General features: G+C 48.0%; 1 protein-coding gene across 1 annotated transcript; it reads right to left on the bottom strand.

The window, feature by feature from the left end:
• Positions 1-1,667: 1,667 nt before the first annotated feature.
• On the bottom strand, positions 1,668-21,603 carry CCDC191 (coiled-coil domain containing 191; the record flags this gene model as incomplete). Its single annotated transcript, XM_084261608.1, has 16 exons — positions 21,513-21,603; positions 19,378-19,519; positions 16,955-17,086; positions 16,236-16,414; positions 15,530-15,753; positions 14,565-14,727; positions 12,473-12,663; positions 11,442-11,691; positions 9,599-10,068; positions 9,028-9,122; positions 7,754-7,836; positions 6,299-6,388; positions 5,029-5,172; positions 3,780-3,932; positions 3,251-3,405; positions 1,668-1,800 (listed from the first exon to the last, which is right to left on the bottom strand). Exons 1-16 carry the CDS (start codon positions 21,579-21,581, stop codon positions 1,668-1,670), a joined length of 2,673 nt encoding a protein of 890 aa, XP_084117734.1. The 5' UTR covers positions 21,582-21,603.
• Positions 21,604-21,820: the final 217 nt, after the last annotated feature.

Genomic DNA, 21,820 nt, shown 5'->3' with positions numbered 1-21,820 from the left:
CTCTGCAGTGCCAGCTCTTCCCTGCAAGGAGTTACTCAGCCCTCTCAGCTTGTTGCTTCCTCTCACAATCTGCCTTCTAACGCAGCCAGATGGTCTGTACTCGCCCACACCCCACACAGGCACCTTCAGCTTCCTGCTCTTGGATCATGCGCTTGTCTGACCCGCTGGCGGCCAGGTCTGCAGTCAGCCTTAGGGAGATGTGGTGTAGGGGGTGGCTGTGGGAGGTAACCTGGGAGCGACCCACACCGAGAGTCTGCTCCACAGCCTGGCTTGTGTGGGCCAGGAAGCTCTCCGGTCACATCCATGAAAGCTGTCGCTACACAGACTAACTTGGATGCTAATGCTCTGGAGCCTGCTGCTGTGCCTGGGCACCCAACCTGTCCTGTGCCACTTCTTCTGCAGCACTCACTGCTGGTCTAGGTCTCTGACCCTGGACTCCTCTCTAGTGCCATTCAGTCAGCTCCCAATGTGTTCACAGTGACACATCGGTTGTGCTCGTTTCAGGTTTCTGTTTATTGGATACTTTCAACGCATATACAGGACATTAAAATTACCCAAGACAAGGGATAACAGTAAACAGCCATCTTCCTGGTGTTACCTAAATGCTCCCTTTACTGCCAAATGCTTTTGGAGAGAACTTTGCCTATCCTGTTGTGAAGGGGAAGCAATTACAGATCCCTGCCTTATGCTGTTGCTAAGACAAGACATACTGTGCCTTAACCTGCAGCCCAATGCAGATAGGGTAACACCATTAAATGGTGACAAGAAACTTTTGTTTTAATCATGTCAGCTTTAGCTTATGTAAAAATACCATTTTGCCTTTTTCTTGGATTTTTGGTGGTGTGGTTTTTGGGTGGGTTTTTTTTTTTTTTTTACATGTTAGATCAAGTGAAAAGGCCCAGACTTGCACAACATATTCTTAAATACGCAGTTAACCAGCCTGGAAAAATACTAAAATGACAAGAAGACAGAAGCTCATAAACCTGGAATCACTGCCTGTCACCAAAAGCAAAGCACTGTGCTTGTGAGCCAGCCAGTGCTGCAAACCAGGTGGTCCCTTCAAAGACAACCCAGGTTTTAGATTGTCCATATGGGGTGCTATGATCTGGACCATTAGCAAACACGATCTGTGTAAATAGCTCTTCCCTCTCCTCCTCCCATCCAAACTTCCCTGGCACACTTAGCTAGAAACAGTTGAGTGGCTGAATTCGCAGTAGGGGTTAGGCCTCGGCTGACAGTTTGCTCCCTGATGGAGCTGTGTCACTTACAGAGCGCTGGCAGCAGAAAAGCACCGGGTTACTGCTTCAGAAAGAAGAGGTGCAGTTCAGTTGTGTGCTTCCTGTGATGGAGGAGGACTCTCTGTCACTGTAGCAGCTCTGTGTGTAGCAATGGCCTTGGCCTGAAGCACTCCCTGCGCCAGGCCTTGGTTACATAGGCCTCACTGCCACTAGCCTAGACTCCTTGACAGAGTAATAGCCCTCTGAGGCACCAAGTGATACTGTCAGAGAAGTTTTGATACGTGCTTCGTTTACAACAGCTTCCTTTGGCTGTAAGACCCTTTGCACTGGACAGGGCTTTCCCCTGATTTGTTTCAGTCAGTAGGAAGGTAGTGCTGAAGAGAATCGGTGTGTTTGTCTCCCTTCCCGGTCTCCTTTGACTCTCTTCTGTCACGTTTGGAAGTCGGGGAGAATTTCAGCTACTCTCCTGCGTAGCTGATTTCTCCTCTCCTCCCTCTCTCTTTCCTTTTTCATCAGCAACGGGTACTGTCTCCATGCCCGGAATGCATTCAGCATGAGGCGCCTTAAAGAAAAGGGAGATACAAAGAGCTAAGTGACAACGTGCAGATGTGTGCGTAACGTAACAGGTAACCAAAAGGTGACTTCTATTTGAGAGGGAAACCCTCCTAAAATGCCTGTGAGATTTGTCCTTTCTGCTGCTAGCCGGGGTTGTGATGTGTTAAACAGCTGCATGCAGACCACTCCATTGTGTCAATCATCCCAGGAGAAAAGAGCACGGTGCCCTCTCTATTCCTCTCCCTCAAGAATTTTGCTCCTCCCTCTGACAGGATTTGTTAGCTGGCATTTGCTTAGTGCTTTGAAGATGAAAGATGCTTCTTAAGAACAGGGTCTCTGAAAGCAGTTTCTTCAGGGGAAATATGCAGGCTTGTTTGGTCCTGACCAGCCACTTGGGAGTGCGGGTACCTGGGCTCTGATTCTTACCCAATTTTAATCACACCAGCAAAGGGGCCTTGCCCCGAATTCCCATATGGGCACCCTTCTAAAGAAGAGTTTGCTACATCAAGGTCCTAACTGCCAGTTAGGACCTTGGAATGGCAGGTGATTATGCTCCTAATATGAGATCATACATAGAATGAATCCAGTCTCTTCCTGAGTCTGATTTCCCCCCTGGTTTGTCCAGGGCTTCTTGAGCTAAATCATGCACTGTTCTGATCTTACTGCAAGCTAGTACAGGTTTGTTCTGCTATGTAAGAGATTAATTTAATTTCTCCTCCAAGGTGCTGCAGATCCCGTTTGGGGCTCTGTACAAGCACAGCCTATCTGTGACCGCGTGCAGCTGACAAGCTTTCATGGTGAGGCCGGTAAATACACTTCTGTTTTCTGCTGAGCTTTGACAATAGTTTTTCCTCCTGTTAAAATGCCCAGGCAATGTGGCTACGGGACAGAGGGTGAACTGGGTGTGCCCAGCTCCTGCCGTGATGGGCAGAGCTGCCTGCTGTAGCTCTCACTGCCACGTCAGGCTGGCGATGGCTAAACCCAAAGACTCCTTAAGCGGGGTTTCTAGTTGATCAACTTTGGATTTGTGAACTAAATCATCTGCTGCAAACAAAACAATACAGTGTAATGCCTGCACAATCATTTGGCTTGCTATAATTGTACTTAAAGATTTTCCTAAGGCAGCTTTTAGCAGGAGCTGTGTGGCCAGATCTGCTAATCGGCTTAGAAAGTTTCAGCTACTTATTTGCTTTCACTGTACTCTCTCTCAGCAGACTGGAAAGTCCTGTGAAGGGTACAGCTACGTTCCCTTTGCCAGGCCACATGGAAACTTTTTACCATAAATCTCTGCTGATGTTGTCTGTGCATATCACAGAAGCAAAATACCAGCAGTAAAGAACCTATTCCACATGTTCCAAGGGAGCAGATAATTGACCTGTCAAAGGTGGCCTCTAAAATAATCTATATGGTATATTAAAGCTAAGTAAAAAGAATTGCTGGCTAGGGAAGGTGCTTACTTGTTACTGTGTTCAGTAGCAATCTTCAGCTTCTCCCACAAGATATTCTTCTCCTCCAGGACCAGATCAAACCATGCCCTCAAGTACTTCCTCATGAGGCAGGCTACATGGAAGTCACTTGCTCTCTCCTCCAGAGTGGAGAGGTAATCCTTGTACTAGGGAAGGAGGACAGAGAAAGAGGTGGAAATGGGTTCTTTCTCCCAGCCCAGTAAGCAGAAACGGAGCAGTGCTGATCCTGTGGCAGTGAACAGTAATGGGGACAGGAGTGGAAGAAAATCAACAGGGAGCAGAGTGAGAGAGCGCAAAGGTGGAGGAGCGGTATGTAGGGGAGTGTCCTGGGTGGAGGAGAATGATACAGAGTAGAGAGCTGAAAGAAGATCTCTGAAGAAGGGAATGATGTTCCTGAATGGGGACGGTGTAACCCTGCAGAGGCTGGGCTGCAGGTGCGTGCGGGGGCATTGGGGTAAGGGGAAAGCATGGCAGCAGCTAGCTTGCTCGGTATCATTTCTCCAGTGTGGTGCAGGCAAACCTTTAACCAGTTCCTGAAACCCCTTCTCAGCAATGTATGGGAATAGAAGTCCTCAGCCCGAGATGCCTTCTTCATGAGGCTCTCCTGGGTGTCCTGGAGCCAAGCCTTTAGGCATCTCTTCTGCAGGCCCAAGCAGTGGTGCCTTTGTGCCACCTGAAGAGAGACAGCACAGATGGAAGCGAGTTGCTTTGACAAGTGGCTACATAAGCATAAAGCTACAGAAAACTGGCTACACTATAAAATTACCTCAGCTTTTTGGGCCCCCCAAAATGCAGGTGTCTGAAAACTGGAATAACTCAGAGGATAAATTACCACAAAGAGGGGTCAGCCTAAGGAACAAGGCTGTTTAGCCCATGGGATTGAAGCAGAGGCACAGCCTCTAACAGTTTAGTCCAACCCCATCCATAATGCTAACCAGCAGGGTGGCCTTAGGGAGCAGCTGCTACCCCTCCCGAGTACTCTAGGTAGCTGCAGCTCCAGTGACTGAAATGGAAGCCTGCCAACCTAGCCCCGGGCTCTGGCTGCATCTTCAGGTTAGGGCTGAGGGTTATTAGCCCACCTGGATGAGACATGCCAATTCAGACACGTTCAGGAATGCTGCATTAGCAGTGTTGTTGTGTCAAGGCCTCAGAAGCTACCGCTTGCCATTCTGCACTGAAGGAACGGCCAGGATGGAGCAGATCGCTGGGTTATCACCTGCAGTGTCCTACCTCTAGCAGTGCCCAGCACTGTACCAGCAGCAACTCCAGAGAGAAGGAAAGCCCTAGTGATGGGCTAGGGTTAGCTGCTATAACCACAGTGTTTTATCAGTTAGCTTTGCTGTGGAGTAAGAGAACTGACAGGCTCATGTCATATAACTTCAATTTATTATTTTTTGCTGTACTAACCCCTACCATGTTATTGGCATCCAATCACGTGGCAGTTAGTACTGCAGACAAGTGGAGGCTAACAAAAGGTGACTTCTCATTAGACTGCAATGTGTTCCTTTCTCTGTCCTTCTGGTTCCTGTTTAATCAGCTGTAAATGAGGATGCCACCCCTCTTGAGTTTGTGATGACCCTTCATGATATTGTCAGATGGGATGAGTTAAAGAACTAATATAGGGCAGCGTGTGCAGGGAAAATTTTTGCTTTTTTCCATCCCTATTTGGCTTAAAAAGCCTATTAAGGTTTCTGCTAAGTGCTGCATCCATATTTTTTACCACCTTTCCTCCCATGGCACCAGTCCTTTCCTTTCTCTTTAGCACTTACCACCAGGTTTTCCTTGGCTTGCTCCCTTAGCCTTTTCCATGGCACTATTCCCAGCTTTCTGATCAGGACCTTCTCATAGTGATCTCTGGCCTTTTTCTGGAGCTGCTGTGCTTTCTCCAGCCTCCTCTGCTTCTCCATCTCTTTCTACAACACAAAGAGCAGTAGTTTTAATTCACTTTGGATGAAAAGGCTGTTAAGCAGTGACAACAGGTTGTCATATTGGAACTGGAGGTCCTGACCCAATAGGAAATAGGGATCTGCATCATCTTTAGCAGTGCAGACCAGATATGGCCCCACATACTACCTGTGGTAGAAAGCAGAGTAAACTCTCCTGAAAATTCTCATGGATGATGCTATTTCCAAACCTTTCACTGGGCCATGTATCAGTAAGTGGCCTCACCCCTCAGCACTGCAGTTGGGCGCTAATGTAGCAGAGTATAATCAGTGGCTACCAGCAGTGCCAAGGTAGCAGGAACCATCCTTTTGATAGGCTTTCACCAGTGTGGGAAGGGGTGCTTTGGTGAGCTCGAGGACAACGTGTTTCTATGCTTATAAAAGTAGATTGAAAACACGTCCAAAAAGTATTCTGAGTTTACGCGTGGACCCTGCCACTTAACCTGGCCTAAGCAGTAGAGGAGGGACATGGGTATTACATAACTGTACAATATTACTTTAGACTGAAACTCAGGGATGAAGGTCAAACGTCCTAAAAAACTCAAGTGGAACAGTAGTTGTAGGTCAAATTCCTGTGGGATTTCAAATGTGCTATTTGGGTTATTAGGACAGCTCATTTCCAAGTAACAGTAATGAAGTGGGGCTATTCCTAGGCTAGCTCCAAAGAGAGGATGCTTCTACACTTCAGGTGCAAAGCTGCCCTTGATATATCTGCCAAGCTTGTTTACTTTTAAATTGCCTGCTTGTGGCTGGTATCACGGGGTATGCTGGAGGGCGATACAAGTGGAAGGAGCAGCATGAAAGTAGGCTGAACCTGCTGCCACTGTGGGGGTTTATGTGGCTATACCTCAGCAGTGAATAGTCATCAGCTGGGACCTCTAGTCCTGCTGATGAGACAGAAACAGTATATACTCCATAGTGTATACAGCCCTTCCCCATACGTAACCAAACGGGGAAGTTGGTGAGTGCTGTGGAACTCCACTCTACCAATGAAGACCTTCAGCTCACATTACTCTGGCTGCTGAGTGCTATTGGGCAATGGCTTTTCTTCCCCATCCCTGCTAAAGTGGGGGAAACAGGTAAGTTGTTTGATCACCAGCTTCTGCTGCCTTCTCTCCTCCCGTCGTCTCTCCTTTTCTTCAGCCTCCTTCCTCTGTTGTTCTTCCTCTTCAGCCTTCAGCTGAGCCTTGAAAAGGGAGAAAAGGGAGGAAGGTAAAATGTCATGTGGTGCATGTGACTTTGCAGAGAATGCAGACCTTTGGCTTTCCTACTATTTCTCTAGTACTGACCAGCACCTGAAACTTCAAAAAGGAAACAGACTTTGTCAGATACTAGGCATGTGCTGGACAATGACCTGTGAAAAGAAGAAGGAACTGTTCTTTCTACTCCATATATGTGTATATATATATTATATATATTTCTTTGCCCTAAGCTATAATATTTTCCCACTCTTCCCCTAAAAAAATGTAAATGACACCAAGTTATTTTTGATAACCTGATTGCTGAGATCAGTTCTGAATCCCTGGGCTTTTCCCTGAAGCTTTACTTCTACATGCAAAGCAGTGTCATGGGTACCCAGAGGTATTTTTTTTTCCCCAAACACTGACAATCAAAGACCTTGCTTTACTTCAGTCCTGCTCATACATGACACAGTATCCTTCTCTGAATGTTCATCTACTCTGCGTTCATTTGGCAAAGCTTTTGCTCTTGGCATATGCGCCAAGGGTCACACCAACCATGATGCATCATTACTGTGACCGCCCTTCCTGATCTCAACGATGGTGGCAACTGCAGCTGAGGAAACCTAACCTGATGCTTGTCTGTCCATTCTATGGTTAAAGTGCTCTCTAAGGCTTGCTTCAGCCTCCTGCATGTATGAATGCATCTCCCTTACTCAGAGGACGAATTGCTTGTTGTTTTAGGACCCCAGTTCTGAGCTGTCTAATCCTAATGCAATTTATTATCAATGCTTTCAGTAGCAGCTTAATGCCCTGAAGCTAAGTAGGCTCCTCTGTTGGATGCATATCACAGAATTTGTGTATTAACTATGCAGACATTGTCCCTATCTTCTCTCTTCAGCAGAGATTTGCTAGAAAGATGCAGGATGTTTTCTAGGTGAGACTGCACGTCCTGAAGCCACACACGACCAGACAAGAAAGGGAGAGGAGGGGAAACCCACCACTGCCAGGTCTAATCAAGTGGATCTCTGCGTGCACTTCCACCTTCTCGTTCTTGGCAAGGACAAGTTACAGTCAGGGGTAGGTGTGAAAGAAGTGGGGGGTGGAGGTGGTAAGGGAGGATGCTTCTAGAATTGCAGCTGCATCAGCGTGAAGTGTCTGCCTGTGATAGGGCAGGGCTAGTGCCAGCACCGTAGGCAAATGCAGAAATAACTTCTTTTGATATGTGCTGGACATCTGCTTTCTCACCAGCTATAAAACTCCTGTTTTGGATAAAGATGCTCTCCTTGGTCCCTGGCTCTGAGGTTAAAATGGCATTCCTTGTATCTGGAATGGTGTGGAAGAGACTTTATTTCCCTTTCCACTTCCCTTACCAATTTTTCCTCTTTTCTTCGTTGTTTGGCTTCTTCTAGTTTCCTCCTCCGCTCTGCCCGCTGAGTTGCTCTCTCTTCCATAGCTGCAGAAACAGAGGGCGTAAGGCTTAGTGGAAACCAGCTATAGGATAATGGCAGAAGTTTGGTGAACAAGGATGACCACTTTGTTCTACTGCCAGGCCCCCACTGACCTGGCAATGCCAGCACAAAGGGACTTGCTTTCTGCTGCCTCTGTTGGCTGGCAATGGCATGAACAAGGATCCTAGAAACATTTGAGATGACTCCAGACTCCCCCAATTATATTCTCTCCACTCCCCTTGGTTGACAGTCACAGCCATGAGGCTGGGTCATAAAGGAGCTGTTTGGAGGTTTTATCCCTGTCATTCCTGATGGAGTGCTGAAGCTCACAGCACCTGACTTAGCAGCAACTGCTACATGGTCTCCTGTAAGCTCCAACTGCTTATTCACAGAGCAGCTTCAGGATGGAAAGCATCCCTGCCAGTGACACACACAGGTGCTTGGTCCTACTCATGAGAAGTTGCTGCTTACTGCTTCTTTTGGGGGACGAATTGCAATGTGGTGACCTTGCTGGCTGTATCAGCAAGGATGCTGATGAGCTATCGGTGCTGACATGCCCGTGCAGAACATGTAGTGGAGCTGAGAACCCACGCTCGCAAAGGCAGCACAGGCTGGAGTGACTGGTAACTGGGGGGGCGTTTAAGTGTTTTGGCCACAATAGGTTTCCTCAGATTCTCCTCTCAACTGTCCCAGGATTCTCTGCCAAGGGAAAATCATCCTGTAATAACTGGTCTTTGGGGTGATCTTGAAAGAAAAGCACTTGAGTGCTCTGAAAAGACACTGGCTGTCTCTGAAGGTGTACAGAAGGTGTCAAAGTTAGATGAAAATGACTGGTCAGTTTACATCTTACTTGGATGCACAATGAAGGGAGTAAGACTGACAGCAAAAACCCCCACAGAGCTTCTCTCTTTCGAGTCTTGTCACACCAGAAACAATCACAACTGTCAGGAGTAACTGTTGCCGGTGTGTACTAAGCATGGACTTGAGAGGCACACAGTTGCCCAGGTTTTACAGATGCCTGATTTGGGCATAAGAACAGCTCACCCTCTCACAGTGCTGATTAGGCTGGGAGCGAGAGTGCTGAGTTTTACTTGCGTACTGTCATCAACCAGCAAGGCTGAAGTGAAGAAAGAGAAGTTTCCAGAGAAACTGTTGAGAAAAGTCATTGTAATGGTCTTTGCTATCTAGAACGATACCTTTCAGTATAGGATGAGCTGAGGTCAGCTGGCTGGAGGGCCTCCTGCCATGCATCACTGCCCTTGCATTGTCTGGCCCATGAGAAACAAGAGAACTAGGAAAGGAAAAAGTAAAGAAATTCATCAGTGCCTGTGGTCAAGCCCTGTCTCACACCTACCACCCGTGGCTGTAGATTCTGTTCTCCACTGTGTGGCATCTTCATTTTGAATCCCCGATGCACCTTTCTCCTACTTGAAATGGGATTAACAATGCATCCTTGCCAAAGCAGTGATGCATTGCTGCAGGATGACACTCTCTTTCTCCCTAACTAAATAAATCCCTGCCACAACTGTGTGTGACACTCTGGTATTGCTGTTTCTAAGTGGATCCTGTGTGGCTCGTGATGCTGAGCCATTGCAAAAAGGGAGAACGGAGAACTGTGGCCAGGCTGATAGGAGCCTTGAGGCTCAGTCACAAGTGAAATGAAAAGCAGATAGCACTAGCATGACTGAAGTGTGCCTAGCAAATTCTGGCTCTACTTAAGCAGGAATGAGACATGGTGACTGAGCTTGCTTTTCTGAGGGCAAATACCTCACATGGGTTGTGTTCTCACATCTAGATTGCTTTTCTCTCTTCGGGTTCTCCTCCCTGGTTTGTAAAGCAGAGCTGTTAAGTGGCTGGGTCACAGCTGTGGCCTGTGCTGCTGCTTCTTTAGCTCTGCTCAGCCTCTGATTTTTCTGCAGTTCAAGGATCACCTCTTGCTGCTTTCGAAGCTGCTGTCTCTGCTTCTCAATCAGGCGTTGCTGGAAGGCATGGTGGTGCTTAAAATGTTTACCATAAGCAGGAGCTGTCTTTGGACCAGGTGCCTGAAACTGCTGGGAGAGGGTGGCTACTTGGTTCCTGTGCTCAGCCTGGTCCTGGGTGCTCGGGACTGCATGTCTTAAGGTAATCTCTGAGGTGAATTTGGGTTCCCTGTTGGAATGAGATGTGTCAGCAGCATCTGAATAAGAGCAGTCTCTGGTCTGGTCAGGTTCTTTCTGCATGAGGCAAGTGTCAATTGGCTAAGGGAAGAAGAAAAAAAAAAACAAAAAAAAAGAGGAATATTTGGCGTTGATTAAAACCAAGCACTCACAACTGCCCGTCCTCCACACGAAGTGTTTCTTCAATGTGAATCTAGTGAGATGCCTGAGAAGTAGGGTAATCTCAGCTATGCAATCTGTACCCAGTTCCTAGCCAGGGCAGAGAGGTCCTGTTACCTACAAAATGGGGGTGGGGGTGGGGGGTGCTATGGGAAAGAATTGCTAGGGAGCTGTGTGACATTTCACGGGGGGAAAAATATCCTGATCAGGCAAGAGCTCTGTCAGGAATATATCCTGGGTATTTTGTTAGGGAGCACAGCTCAGGACAGCTCTTTTCTTAGGAGTCAGCTCATCTCTCGGGGATTAGCACACTCCCTTTTGGACTGTGGTGTCCCCACTCAGTGCTCAGATGGAGAATAAAGGAAGAAACAGTTGTTGGAAGTGATCTACACAGCTGATCTACTGGACAGTCCCTTTTCAGATGGAAGAAAAACCTACAAGGTGCTGCTTCCTTGTGCCTCTTCTCTAGCTTTGATAAATTTTACCGTTAAATTGGTGCACAGTGGGGAATGAAGCTGTGCCTTTTCTGACACATGGTCTTTCTCTGAAGAGGCATCAGATGTAAGGTTTGCTTTCTGATCCCTAGGTCAAACACCAGATTCAGTCCCATCCTTCCAGCTCAAATTCTACTAGTGGATCAGAAGAAAAAATGCAGGCCTACTGGGATGTTTTAAGCACCGCAGGAAATCAACTTTTGCTGACAGTTAAACAAACTAAAAGCTTCATCTGTAATGTGTGTGTGAGATTTCTTGCTGGGATTGAGATACTGCTGTGATACAGGCTTTATGGACAGGAAGGAAGGACAGGCTTTGACCTGACAAATGGCAATTTAAGGAAGCAACCTCTGATTTTCATCTCCTACCTCCTCGTGATGCGCATTATCCTGAAACAGCCAGTGACACCCTGAAGAAGCCAGAGCGCTGCACTGGCACAACAGAATCTCTTGTCATGCAGTCAAACGTTATTCTTTTTAAGTCTAAGCAGGTATCAAAGATATAACTAATCTCTCAGCAAAAGGGATCTGGGGGTGGGATGCTCACTGCGACTCACAGCACATGAAGGGCTGTTCTCTGGCAGCATTACAGATTATTTTTAAAACTCATGCACTGTACTTTGTGTTTGCCTCTGATTTTTAAAGACTTCTCCCTGAACAGTTGCAGGCAGGTATTTGGGGGTCACCCTGGGAAAGAAGCCTTCCTCTGGGACAGTATACTCTTTATTTCAGATTGCACAAAGTAAGTGCTTCCCAAGACTACCAAGATGCCAAGAGACAAAACTACACACGAAGGATTTACCTCACTCTGCTGCAAGTCTTGACGGTGGTTTACTTGTGCTGTTCCAGGCTTGTTAACCTCCAGTGGCCTGTCCAGAGCACCCTTCCCTAGGGACATTCTCTCCAGCAGCTGTGCCATCTTTCTCTTTGTCTCCTCCCTCTTGACCTGCAGCTCTCGCTTTCCCGTCTCCGCTCGGATCCAGTGCTGCCAGGCCAGAAAGCAGCAGCGCAAGAGCCGCCGCTGGTTGTGCTCCACAGAGAGTTGTTTCTTCCTGAACGAGAAAGCATTTGTGTTAGGACAGGAGCAAAGCTGCTGCCCAGGCCAGCCTGAAACATCTGCATCAAGTACAGCAGCCCAGGCCATGGCATGAAGCCCCATAACTTCCCAAGTCTTTTTGTCGCTTAACTCCGAAGACCCTCCAAAGCCATACATTTTCTCCAAGGAGGAGTGGGAGGGCAGAAAGGATGCAAATGATTTTGAAGGAAGTTTCCCTACTTCACGTTTTGCAATTCCCTGTGTTATGCCTGGGCTGCAGAATAGGTGCAAAAGAGGTATCCTGCTCCCTTGCCAGCTGCATGGAGGGGGGCGAGGTGTCACTGCCTCACCACACAGCCTGCCAGACACCTGTGAGAGCAAAGTTTTTTGTGGCTGATAGGGAATTCATCCAACCACCTCCCTAATGAAAGGCACCAGCCAAAGTGATCTCTGCTATACTTCTGCTGAAATAGGGATTAACTATATTGATCAAGAATAAATGTGGCACCTCATAGTCTCTGGGGTCCAGAGCAAGCCTGGGTGAGATTTCCAGGACAGGTATGTACAGAGGGAGACATGGGCTTGCTGGAAAGTGCTAAAGCTCTTGCTTATCTCTGTCCCCCTCTTTGCCCCTGCCACAATGCCTCTGGCAGGCTGCAGGCAACGTAGCAGTGTTCTCAAAAATGCTGATTTTCTCCTGCTGCCGAACTGGCAAGCCCCTTGTGCAACCTTCATCACTGCACTGCCCAAGTACTGACTGCTGCAGTAGGAGGAATTCCACAGTGCAGGGTCACTACCTGTTTTGATCTTGGAGATGAAGTTCCAGTTGCTGTGCCTCCTGCTCTACTTTCTGGGCCCAAGTATAGTTTCTCCAGGCTCGCAGGACCTTCAGTTGGCACTTCCAGTCAGCAAGGACTCTGGCTTTTTCCATTTTAATTCTGTGCTCCAGAATGACTTTCAGCCAAGCAGAGAAATGTCGTTGCATGCACTGCACAGGAGAGTTTCAGAGAACCGATGAGCAAGATAGAGCCCGTCACACAAACGCTGACCCTCTCCACCATTCCCCTTATCTGACTTTCCTTTCTGAGAGTATTTTTAGAATCCCCACTTTCAACAATTACCAAGAGGGTAATAAAAATAATGCAGAGCATGTGCAGATCTTCTACAAAAAGCAGAAAGCTACAAGGAAGATAACATTGTGGGGCACTCTGCTTTGGAGTGAAATGCACTTAATTCACTAATGAAGAAAATGGGGGAGGAAAAGACAGGAAAGACATTTCAAAATCTACAAAATTTCTAAGATGCTGCAAGGTATGAACACTTCTGTGGAGAACAGGTCACAAACATCTCCATGTACCACTTTTTTGTTGGGCTTTTTTTTTAACTTGGACAAAAATCAAGACACTTCCTAGTGTGAATTTACGACATAGCCTAAGCTCACCCTTGTTCCAGCAGAAAGCCAAACCTTTCCCCTATTGCATAGACTCGCTGCCTCTGGGAGTGATTTACATTGTACAGAACAGCAATTTGCTATCTAATCTACCCCATAATTCTAGCCCTGTCACTGCAGGCGCTGTTCATTTTGATCCTTCAAGTGGGTCACCTCAGAGGACTCAGCTGTTCCTCTTTTATCGTGAATGCCTGGTTTTAATTGCATTCCTCTCAGTCACCGAAATCTCCAAACAGACACTTACAAAAAGGACAAAATGTCAATGTATTAGCTATTTCTTTCTGCTTCAGGAAAATAATCAAAGGGTCACTATTGCTTAGCTCAGCTAAGCTGCAGCTTCTCACATCACACCAGCCCTAAATTGTTCTGGGGGTTTCATTCAGGCTTATCTCTTCACAGCTTAGATTGTGCTAGAGAGAAGCTGTGTGCTGCTAAACAGTAGCCATGCTAAAATCCAGCAGACGAGCAGATGAAGCGAGCCATGGGGAGAAGAATCACCATAAAGGCTGTGGGGTTCTTCTATTAAAAACTTCCAGACACAGATATGTAGATATTAATCATAGAATCACATGGGTTGGAAGGGACCTTGATGATGATATTGGCTCTATTAATTAAAAACACAGTGAAGGACGGCATTCATACCCGTGCTCAGGGAATTGTATGCCCTTTGCTGGGAACACCCATATGGAATTATTCAGTACAAAAAGATGGCTCTTTAATTGCAAGTATTTGTTACAAGTAGGTGTTCAAGCCAGAGCTGGCCATAGTATCAGCATAGTGAGGGTGAAAGAAAGAGGTTCCTACTAGGAATTAAGTCTGCACGTTTGTCTCAGAAGAACTGTTGCTGTACTGCAGAATATCCCCTGCAACCAGTGGGAGTGGATCCTTGAGGAACCTGTTACTGTGCATCTGCTGGCATACTTTAGCTCTTAGAGACCCAGCTCAAAATTCATCCCAGGCCTCAGCACTCAGCACTTCTCCCATCTTTCCTCTCCCCGCTCCTGTACCAGGGCCTGCAAAGCAATCTTTCAAAATACCTTCCTTTACCCACAACAAGGGTTTCTCAGGCCTTTTAGAGCTGCTACCTGCCTTTTACTTCCTTCCTCAAGGTAAAACAAGACTTGCTGCACTGCCTCCTCTGTACATCTGCCTACTTCTCACTTGCAGAAACCTTTGTATCTGCAGCTGTCCTAAGGGCCACATCTTTTCCACAGTTCTGAGTGAAACCTCCCACTGAGCACATCTGAGGAGCAGACACACTGGGGATGGAGGCTCAGGATTTCTTGCCTTACAGCATACTGTTTGCTCTGCTCTTCTACTTTCCTGGTATCCTTGAAGAAGTAAAAAATTCTGATAACCAGAACTTTTTACTTCAGTTGTATGAACAGTAGCCGAGGACAGGTAGCTCAGAGTCTCGGATAAAGGAGGGTGATGCTCACTCTCTGGTTATTGGTGTGAATCCTGTGCAGCAGCAGCTCCTGAGCCTTTCTCTGTTTCTCCTCTCCTTGCTCTTCTTTCTTCAGGACCAGAGGTGGTGGTGATGCAGTAATAGATACCTCCTGCGTTGACAGCTTCTGACTTTTTCCTTGTTTCTTCCCCTCCCTGGAAAATTAATCAACATACAGATGTGATACAACAAGGGAAGTACTCTAGCACAGATTTCACCCTCTTTCTGACCAATCCTAAGAAAGTCGCCTCTACAGCTTAGAAAGTTGCTGATTATTTAACTCTGCCTTCTTAGAAAACAGCCTCTGTCATGGTTTAGGGTCCCGGAGATTAAAGAGTCTGGAGCATTTCCAAAATACAGCAGGCAGAAGAAAATAGTAAGATTTCAGTAAAGCACTTACATGAGAAGATTTAGGATCTCAGGGCTGCCTAAGTAAATAAATGGCATCCCTACAAGTCACATCTTTCTGACAGCCCAAGCTCAACAGAAGCAAAAATAATGTCTCTGCAGAACTCTCAGCCAAGAATGCTCTTTAATCTCTCGTAGCAGAGGAAGTATTGCAAGTACTAGATTTTCAACACAGACTGGGTTGGGTTTTTTTTGGTGTGTGTGGGGGGGGGTGGTGTACTGGCTTTCATGCTGTGCTAGACGTTAACAAGGCTGGATGTGGCCACAGAGTTGATGGAGAGAGTGCACAGTGGTGCAAACACACTCCTGCTTTGTGGTTCAGTGCACAGTAATGGCTGAGAGGAGTCTAACAGTACCTTTAGCTCACCTCCCCACTAATGATAAACTCACTCTGCCATTGACTGATGGCGGTAACAAAGGAGTAAGAGCTTTTGGAACAGTTTGGAGACAGGTTCCTTTGGGACTCCCGTTTCTCCTATATTTATCAAGAGGAGCTGGTAAGAGAAGTATCTTCACATGGTTCCTTCCATGCCCCCCTCTCCCTCTTACGTTCTGCATGCTTCTTCCATGGCGTGCCTCTTCTCTGCCATTTCCTTTCGCAACTTCACCATTTCCCTCTGGATCTCCTCTTCCTCCTTCTTGGCCTTCAGGGCCTTCATTCTGTCCTCCTCCTGTGCTCGGAGCTTGGCCTCAGACAGAGCTGACTTCTTCAGGGACTCTTCTTGTCTCTGAAGCTCTAATGCCTTCTGACGCCTCATCCGCTTTTCTTTCACCTGGGAAGGAGGAATTCAGCACAAGTCAAAGCAGACACCAAAGGCTGAAGAATCTGAGGTTGCCTGTGTGCTGATGGGGTGGGTGACAATCCACCTTTCACATGAAGCAAGCAAACCTGTCTGTAGCTGCCACTGACAGGACTGGTTCTGCTCTCAGACCACCAAAAAACTCCACTCAAGAGAGGGAGGCTACACCAGTATTACTTGATGGCAGCAGACTCAGAACAGACTGCCATGGAGGCTTTTCCTGTCTGTCTTCAGAAAGGGGGGGAAACCTGAACAGATGTAGTGGGAGTTGACTGTACAAGCCGCTGAGAATGCCTGACAAGCACGTGGAAACACAGTGACGCTACAGCTGAACCATGGAAGAGCTTCCTTACTGCAGGTTGGGAGAGAATAGTGGGGAAGTATCACTGAGCATTGACTCTAATCCTAGAATTACCCATCCTATTAATTTCAGCTGTGGCACCTTGCCTGCTCACCTGCTTGTGTCTGAGCTCCATGATTATTCGTGGATCTGCAAGTTTTTGTGTTTCCTTGAGGCTTTCAAGTCTAAGGCGTTCTGCTATCCCACAGTCCACAGCTTCACTCTGCAAAAGATGCTGCAGGTATTCTTGGACAGAAGAACTTTCCAATTCATGTTCCAGATCGCTGCACAAGTCTGAAATGAGGAGTTGTGATTATCTCAGGCTAGTCTGAAATGAATAACCCCCCCTGTCTCAGATCACAAAGCCTAGCGTAATTAAAGGGATCGCTCTCCCAGACTCTGAATGTGTTTCTGATGAAAGCAGACACACTGACTGCACTCCATTCATCCCCAAAGACTCTTAATCAGTCTCCCATTGAAGATGCTAGAGCAGTAGCAACATTTCATCCCTTTTTCACTGCCTTGCCTCTGAGCGTCTCCAACGGCTGTATAAAATTGACAGGCCTCACAAATACCCATACACAAAAGAAATAAAATTTCTCTTTTACAGAGAAAGACACTGAATGTTTATGAGGTGCATTTGCACAGCCCTACAGCAAGCTGCTCTAAGAGCTGGGGGAGAAAAATCATCACCTCTATTCTTGTTCCTACTGAGCCCACCATCCTGGCCTCAAAGCAACTTTTACCTCTCGGTCTGACCAGCCAGGAGGCCTGGCTCCCTTCCCCAGCACATCCTCAGGGAAGAAGCCAGGAACTGCTTTGTTGTGCTCTCACCATCAAACCGCTCGTACTTCGGAGGGGCTGCAGAAGGCTTTTCCAGGAGGACAGAGGCAACCTCCTCTTCCCCATCTCTCTTCAGCTCCAGTTGCAGTTTGGACTTCATCCAGTTGCTGAGCAGCTCCTGGGCTGTCAGGAGGAAAGAGACGGATGACCTCACTTGCTTAAAAAATATAGGGGTAAGTGTAAACTAGCAAGACTCTGTCTCTGGGATAGTTACACCACATGCTGGGAAGGCAGTCTGCAATGACTGAAAGCTGATCTGCAGGAGAAAACGGAATAAGGTTAATAGTTTTATTCTCATCTTCTTGATTTATAGGAGAACAGGAAGAGAAGGTGGCAAACTTTTCCTGTGTCACATATGTCACCAATCAATTCTTCTCTGTCTCATTTTTTCCTATAAGATCCTGTGGACGCTTCGATCACTTGTGTGATTATTACAGCATTTATCAAGGAGATAGAATTCATATGAGGTAATTCACAACTCAGATAGCTTTCCTATGTTTTACTGCTACACTTGCAGGCACTTAAACATTTTCCACATCTACAGCCAAGGTTGTCACATGTTAAACACAAAATTGTTGGACAAATGTGTGTTCTACATGTACAGCTTAGGTTTTGCAAGTACCACAGCTCCCAGAACCACCAGTGAGTCTTGATTACAAATCTGTCAGGTGGCAAGCTTCACCAGGGACTATCTGTACTCAGAATTAAGATTGCAACTACAGGAATGCACCCATGATGGATTTGGTACTCCTCAGAGAGCTCAAATGCCTAATGACCAACTGGGCACAAAGTCCTTCTGTGAACTTTATTTGCATCTCCACTCTGTTGTTGAAAAAAGGCAAAAATCTTCTTTTTCAGTGCTCCTGCTCAAAAGCCAGGACAGTTAATGTGGCTGTTGCCTCAACAAACCACCTGGCCTCACTGCATGGGTCAGGGGTGGCCAAGCTGCCAGGACTGTGAGCTGCAAGGTGTCAGGAGCAGTCCTGTGAGAAGCCAAGCCGTCCTGAGCCATCCATGCAGTTACAATGGGCAAAGAGCCCAAGGGATCTCAGCAGTGCCAGTCACCGTGAAGGTACACAGCCACTAGACAGGAGGAAGCAGCTGCTCCAGATCTCTAGATCTAACACAAAATGAAGATGCTCCCATTGAATCCTGATAAGGCAATAAATCCCTTTTAAAACTTCCTTAAAAAGGGGTGGGGGTTTTTTTTGGAGAAAACCTACATCTCAGGTCTATCTCACTTCAAATCACTTTTGCTCTCTTTTATAGTCTCTCAGGCCAACTCGGGAGCAAGGAAATATCTCTGATAATGGAAAAGCAGCTTAGCACTTGGGGAAGGGTTACTTTTTTGACCAGGAAACGCGAGGTCCTCATAGCTGGAGTACAAAAGTCCTTCTGCACTTCTCTCATCGATAGCTTTCTTTGTGAAGTGGCCCATGTGTAGTTGATACCATTACGGAGCCTCATAACGGATTCCAGATAAAAGGCTTTCAGCTGAGCTAGAACAACCCTAAGGGACTGGGAGCCATAAAAAGGGAAACAATAACAGAGAAGGGCAGACAAAAATAATACAGAAACACTGGGAAGGCAAGCTGCTCTTCTGCCAACTGCAAAGATAGCTCCTTTCGTGCTGCTGTGCTATACAGTGCATTCAGACAGTGAGCAGACAGGTGTATTCCATGCTATTAGGTGACCCCTTGATGACTGCAAGGGAACAAGCTGACCCTCTGTATTGAGGTGGACGCTCTTGAGACAGTTCTTCCTTCAGTTCTGTACGGTTCACTTTGGAGTTTTAAAAGAATGGTTAACTCGACTGTTACAATCCTGTCTCCTGTCAGCTTTTCACACTGCAGATGCACATCTAGTGCTGATGGGTGATAATTTCCCCCTTTTCTTTTGTGTGTAATGCGCTGCCGTTTTATTTTCAGATTTCAGCAAGCACTCGTGGCCACGGCATTACAAAGGGAATATTTAGGTAGCTAATTAGTGAGGAAAATTTATCATGGGCATCAAGCAAAACCATGCCATTATTTGTAGATATGAAAGAGCAACTCTGTTTTCACATCTGGCCCACCATCAAAAATATGTCAAGTAATTTTATCTGGTTTCCTGTAGTCCACTAGCTTGTATTTGACCATGGACTGTGTCTTTAAGGAAAGTATTCATCCTCATTTTGACCTCAAATCTCCAGGAGACAGAGTTTATCCTTCTCTTAGGTATGCTAATGAAGATCTACCTTGGACTCCAGCTGGTGATTCTTCTTATGCCTTTCTCCATTAGATAAAAGGCATCATACTATGAACTCTTTCTTTTGGTCTCAAGCTTTGTAACCGCTTGTTCAGATCAGAACCACAACACAAGATGAAAAAAAAGTTAATTTTAGGCAGCTTGTGGCAAGCAGTGTTTCAGCTCACCTTCCTCACAGGCCTCATCATAGTCTCGCAGGTGTTCCATGGCTTCCAAACTCATCACAGGACCACAAGGCTCCTGTGAATACCTTGACTTTTGAAAGGAAAAAGCTTCAGAGACAGCATAGTCAGTGGTTTGCTCCACACTCTTTAAATTAAAGAAAGGAAAACATTTCTAAGGATTGCTGGATATCAATTTTTAAACTTCCTATATCCAGGTTTCTCCTCCAGAACGAGCAAGCATCAGTGGGAACGTGACACAAGATAGCATGGGTGTTACAAGAAAATAGATTGCTCTTGAAACACGTTTCTCTGACTGCTCTTGATTGACTAGAGAAATTGGACTTTAAAACGATTAAGTAATAAGCATTCATTTGGCAATTAGTGCCAATCACAGTGATTGGAGAACACGTTGGGAGAATGCAACACGGGGGCTAAATGGAGAGTCAGTCCTCAGCAACCACCGACTGTGAAAGTTGGTAGTAGTGCTCTGTCATAACCAGGCTGGCCACTGAGTGACGTTTCTGTCCCATATTCATCTCTGCAAGGTGTAAATGGTGCTGACACGTCACTGCGTTTTCACATGTCATACCTGTACCCCAGACAGCCTGTGTATCTGGCCAACTTCTTCCCTTTGTGCTAGGGCAACCAGAGCAAGCTGCTGCCAGAAGCCTAGGAGGCTGCAGGAGGAAGAAGATGCACACTCCCACCTCCCAGCTGAGTGTGGGAGCATGGTGGGAAGGTGGGGGGGAGAGGGGAGGGGGTGCGGGGAGAGCAAGGAAGTACAACAAAGGGAAATTTGGAAAATTGTGTGCAGCTCTGGGCTCCCCGGTTCAAGGAGGACCGGGAGCTACTGGAGAGAGTACAAAAAAGGGCTAGAGAGATGATGAGGGGGCTAGAATATCTCTCTTATGAGGAGAGGTGGAGGGGCAATGGGTGCAAGCTGGAGCATAGAAAGTTCCATGTGAACATAAGGAGACACTTTTTCACTGTCAGGGCGACGGAGCACCGGCACAGGCTGCCCAGAGAGGCTGAGGAGTCTCCTTCTCTGGAGACATTAAAACCCCACCTGGATGGTTGCCTGTGTGATTTAGTCTAGGCAGTCCTGCTCTGGCAGGGGGGTTGGACTGCATGATCTTTCAAGGTCCCTTCCAACTCCTAACGTTCTGTGATTCTGTGTGATTCTGTGACTTGGGACTTTTTAGCCTAGAGAAGACTTAGGGTGATCTTATCAATGCTTATAAATACTTGAGGGGTGGGTGTCAGGAGGATGGGGTCAGTCTTTTTCCAGCAGTGCCCAGTGATGAGACGAGAGGCAAAGGGCATCAACTTGAACGTAGGAAGTTCGACCTAAACATGAGGAGGAACTTCTTCACTGTGAGGGCGACAGAGCACTAGGACAGACTGCCCAGAGAGGCTGTGGAGTCTCCATCTCTGGTGACACTCAAAACCCACCTGGACGCTGTCCTGTGCAGCCTGCTCTGGCTGACCCTGCTCTAGCAGGTGGGGTTGGGCTGGATGATCTCCAGAGGTCCCTTCCAGCCCCTGCCCTTCTGTGAAGCTCACCCTAGAGCTCGTTTCCCTTGACCTCAGGCGGCTGCAGGTGCGGGGGATGGGGCCCTGGGGTAAATCCCCTGAGTCACCTGCCCATCCGCACGCCCTTGGGGTTCCGCCCAACCGCTGCGTTTCGTGACCGACTCTCGGGTTTTACGCGTAGCAACGAGGCGCCTCACTCCAGGCTGAGCTGCCGCGGGACGCGCTTCGCCCTGACCCAGCGTTCCAAGGCAGGGGAGCCCCGCCTCGGCCCCGGCAACGCCCGGAACTACCGGCAGCGCTGCGGCCGCCCTCCCGCTACGAGAGCCGCCGAGCGCCGCACGGGCCGGCGAACCAAACGCCCGTTGCTGCCGCCCTCCCACGGGCCGGGGAAACCCCTTGCCCGAGCTTCTCCCCACTCTGAAAAGCGGGAGGGACCCCCGGGGGTCTCCCCCGGTGCGCGCGCTCCCTGCCTCAGGCACCGACACGCCCCCTTCGTCCCCGGCGCCTCACCCCAGGGGGAGCGCCCCGATTGGACAGCGCCCTGCGCGGCGCCCCCTAGCGCTCTCCGCGCCGCCTCCCTCCCGCCGTCCGCCAGGTCCCGTTACCTTCGGCCCGGGCCCGGCGGTGAGGCGCCGCCAGCGGAACAGCTCGGGCCTGTGGCCCGGGTAGGCCATGGCCGCTTCGGCCACCCCCGCGGTCCGCCCGCCCCTCTCAACCCGTCCCACGGCACATAGCGGCAGCGGCCTCGCCATAGCAACGCCTCCTCCCCTCGGCGGCGGGTGGGAGGGTGAAACCGAAGAAGGGGTTGGGGGGGCGGGTGGTGCTTCCGCTGCCGGCGCGCGCTGATGATGCCGCGCGAGGCGACTGGGGGCGGGCACGGGAAGGCGGGAGGCGCGCGCCCCTTCCCCGCGCG

The sequence above is a fragment of the Gallinula chloropus genome (assembly GCF_964237585.1).
Source record: "Gallinula chloropus genome assembly, chromosome: 1".
NCBI lineage: Eukaryota > Metazoa > Chordata > Aves > Gruiformes > Rallidae > Gallinula > Gallinula chloropus.
Note: the sequence above shows the minus strand (reverse complement) of the source record. Positions and strands in the feature narration are given on the sequence as shown.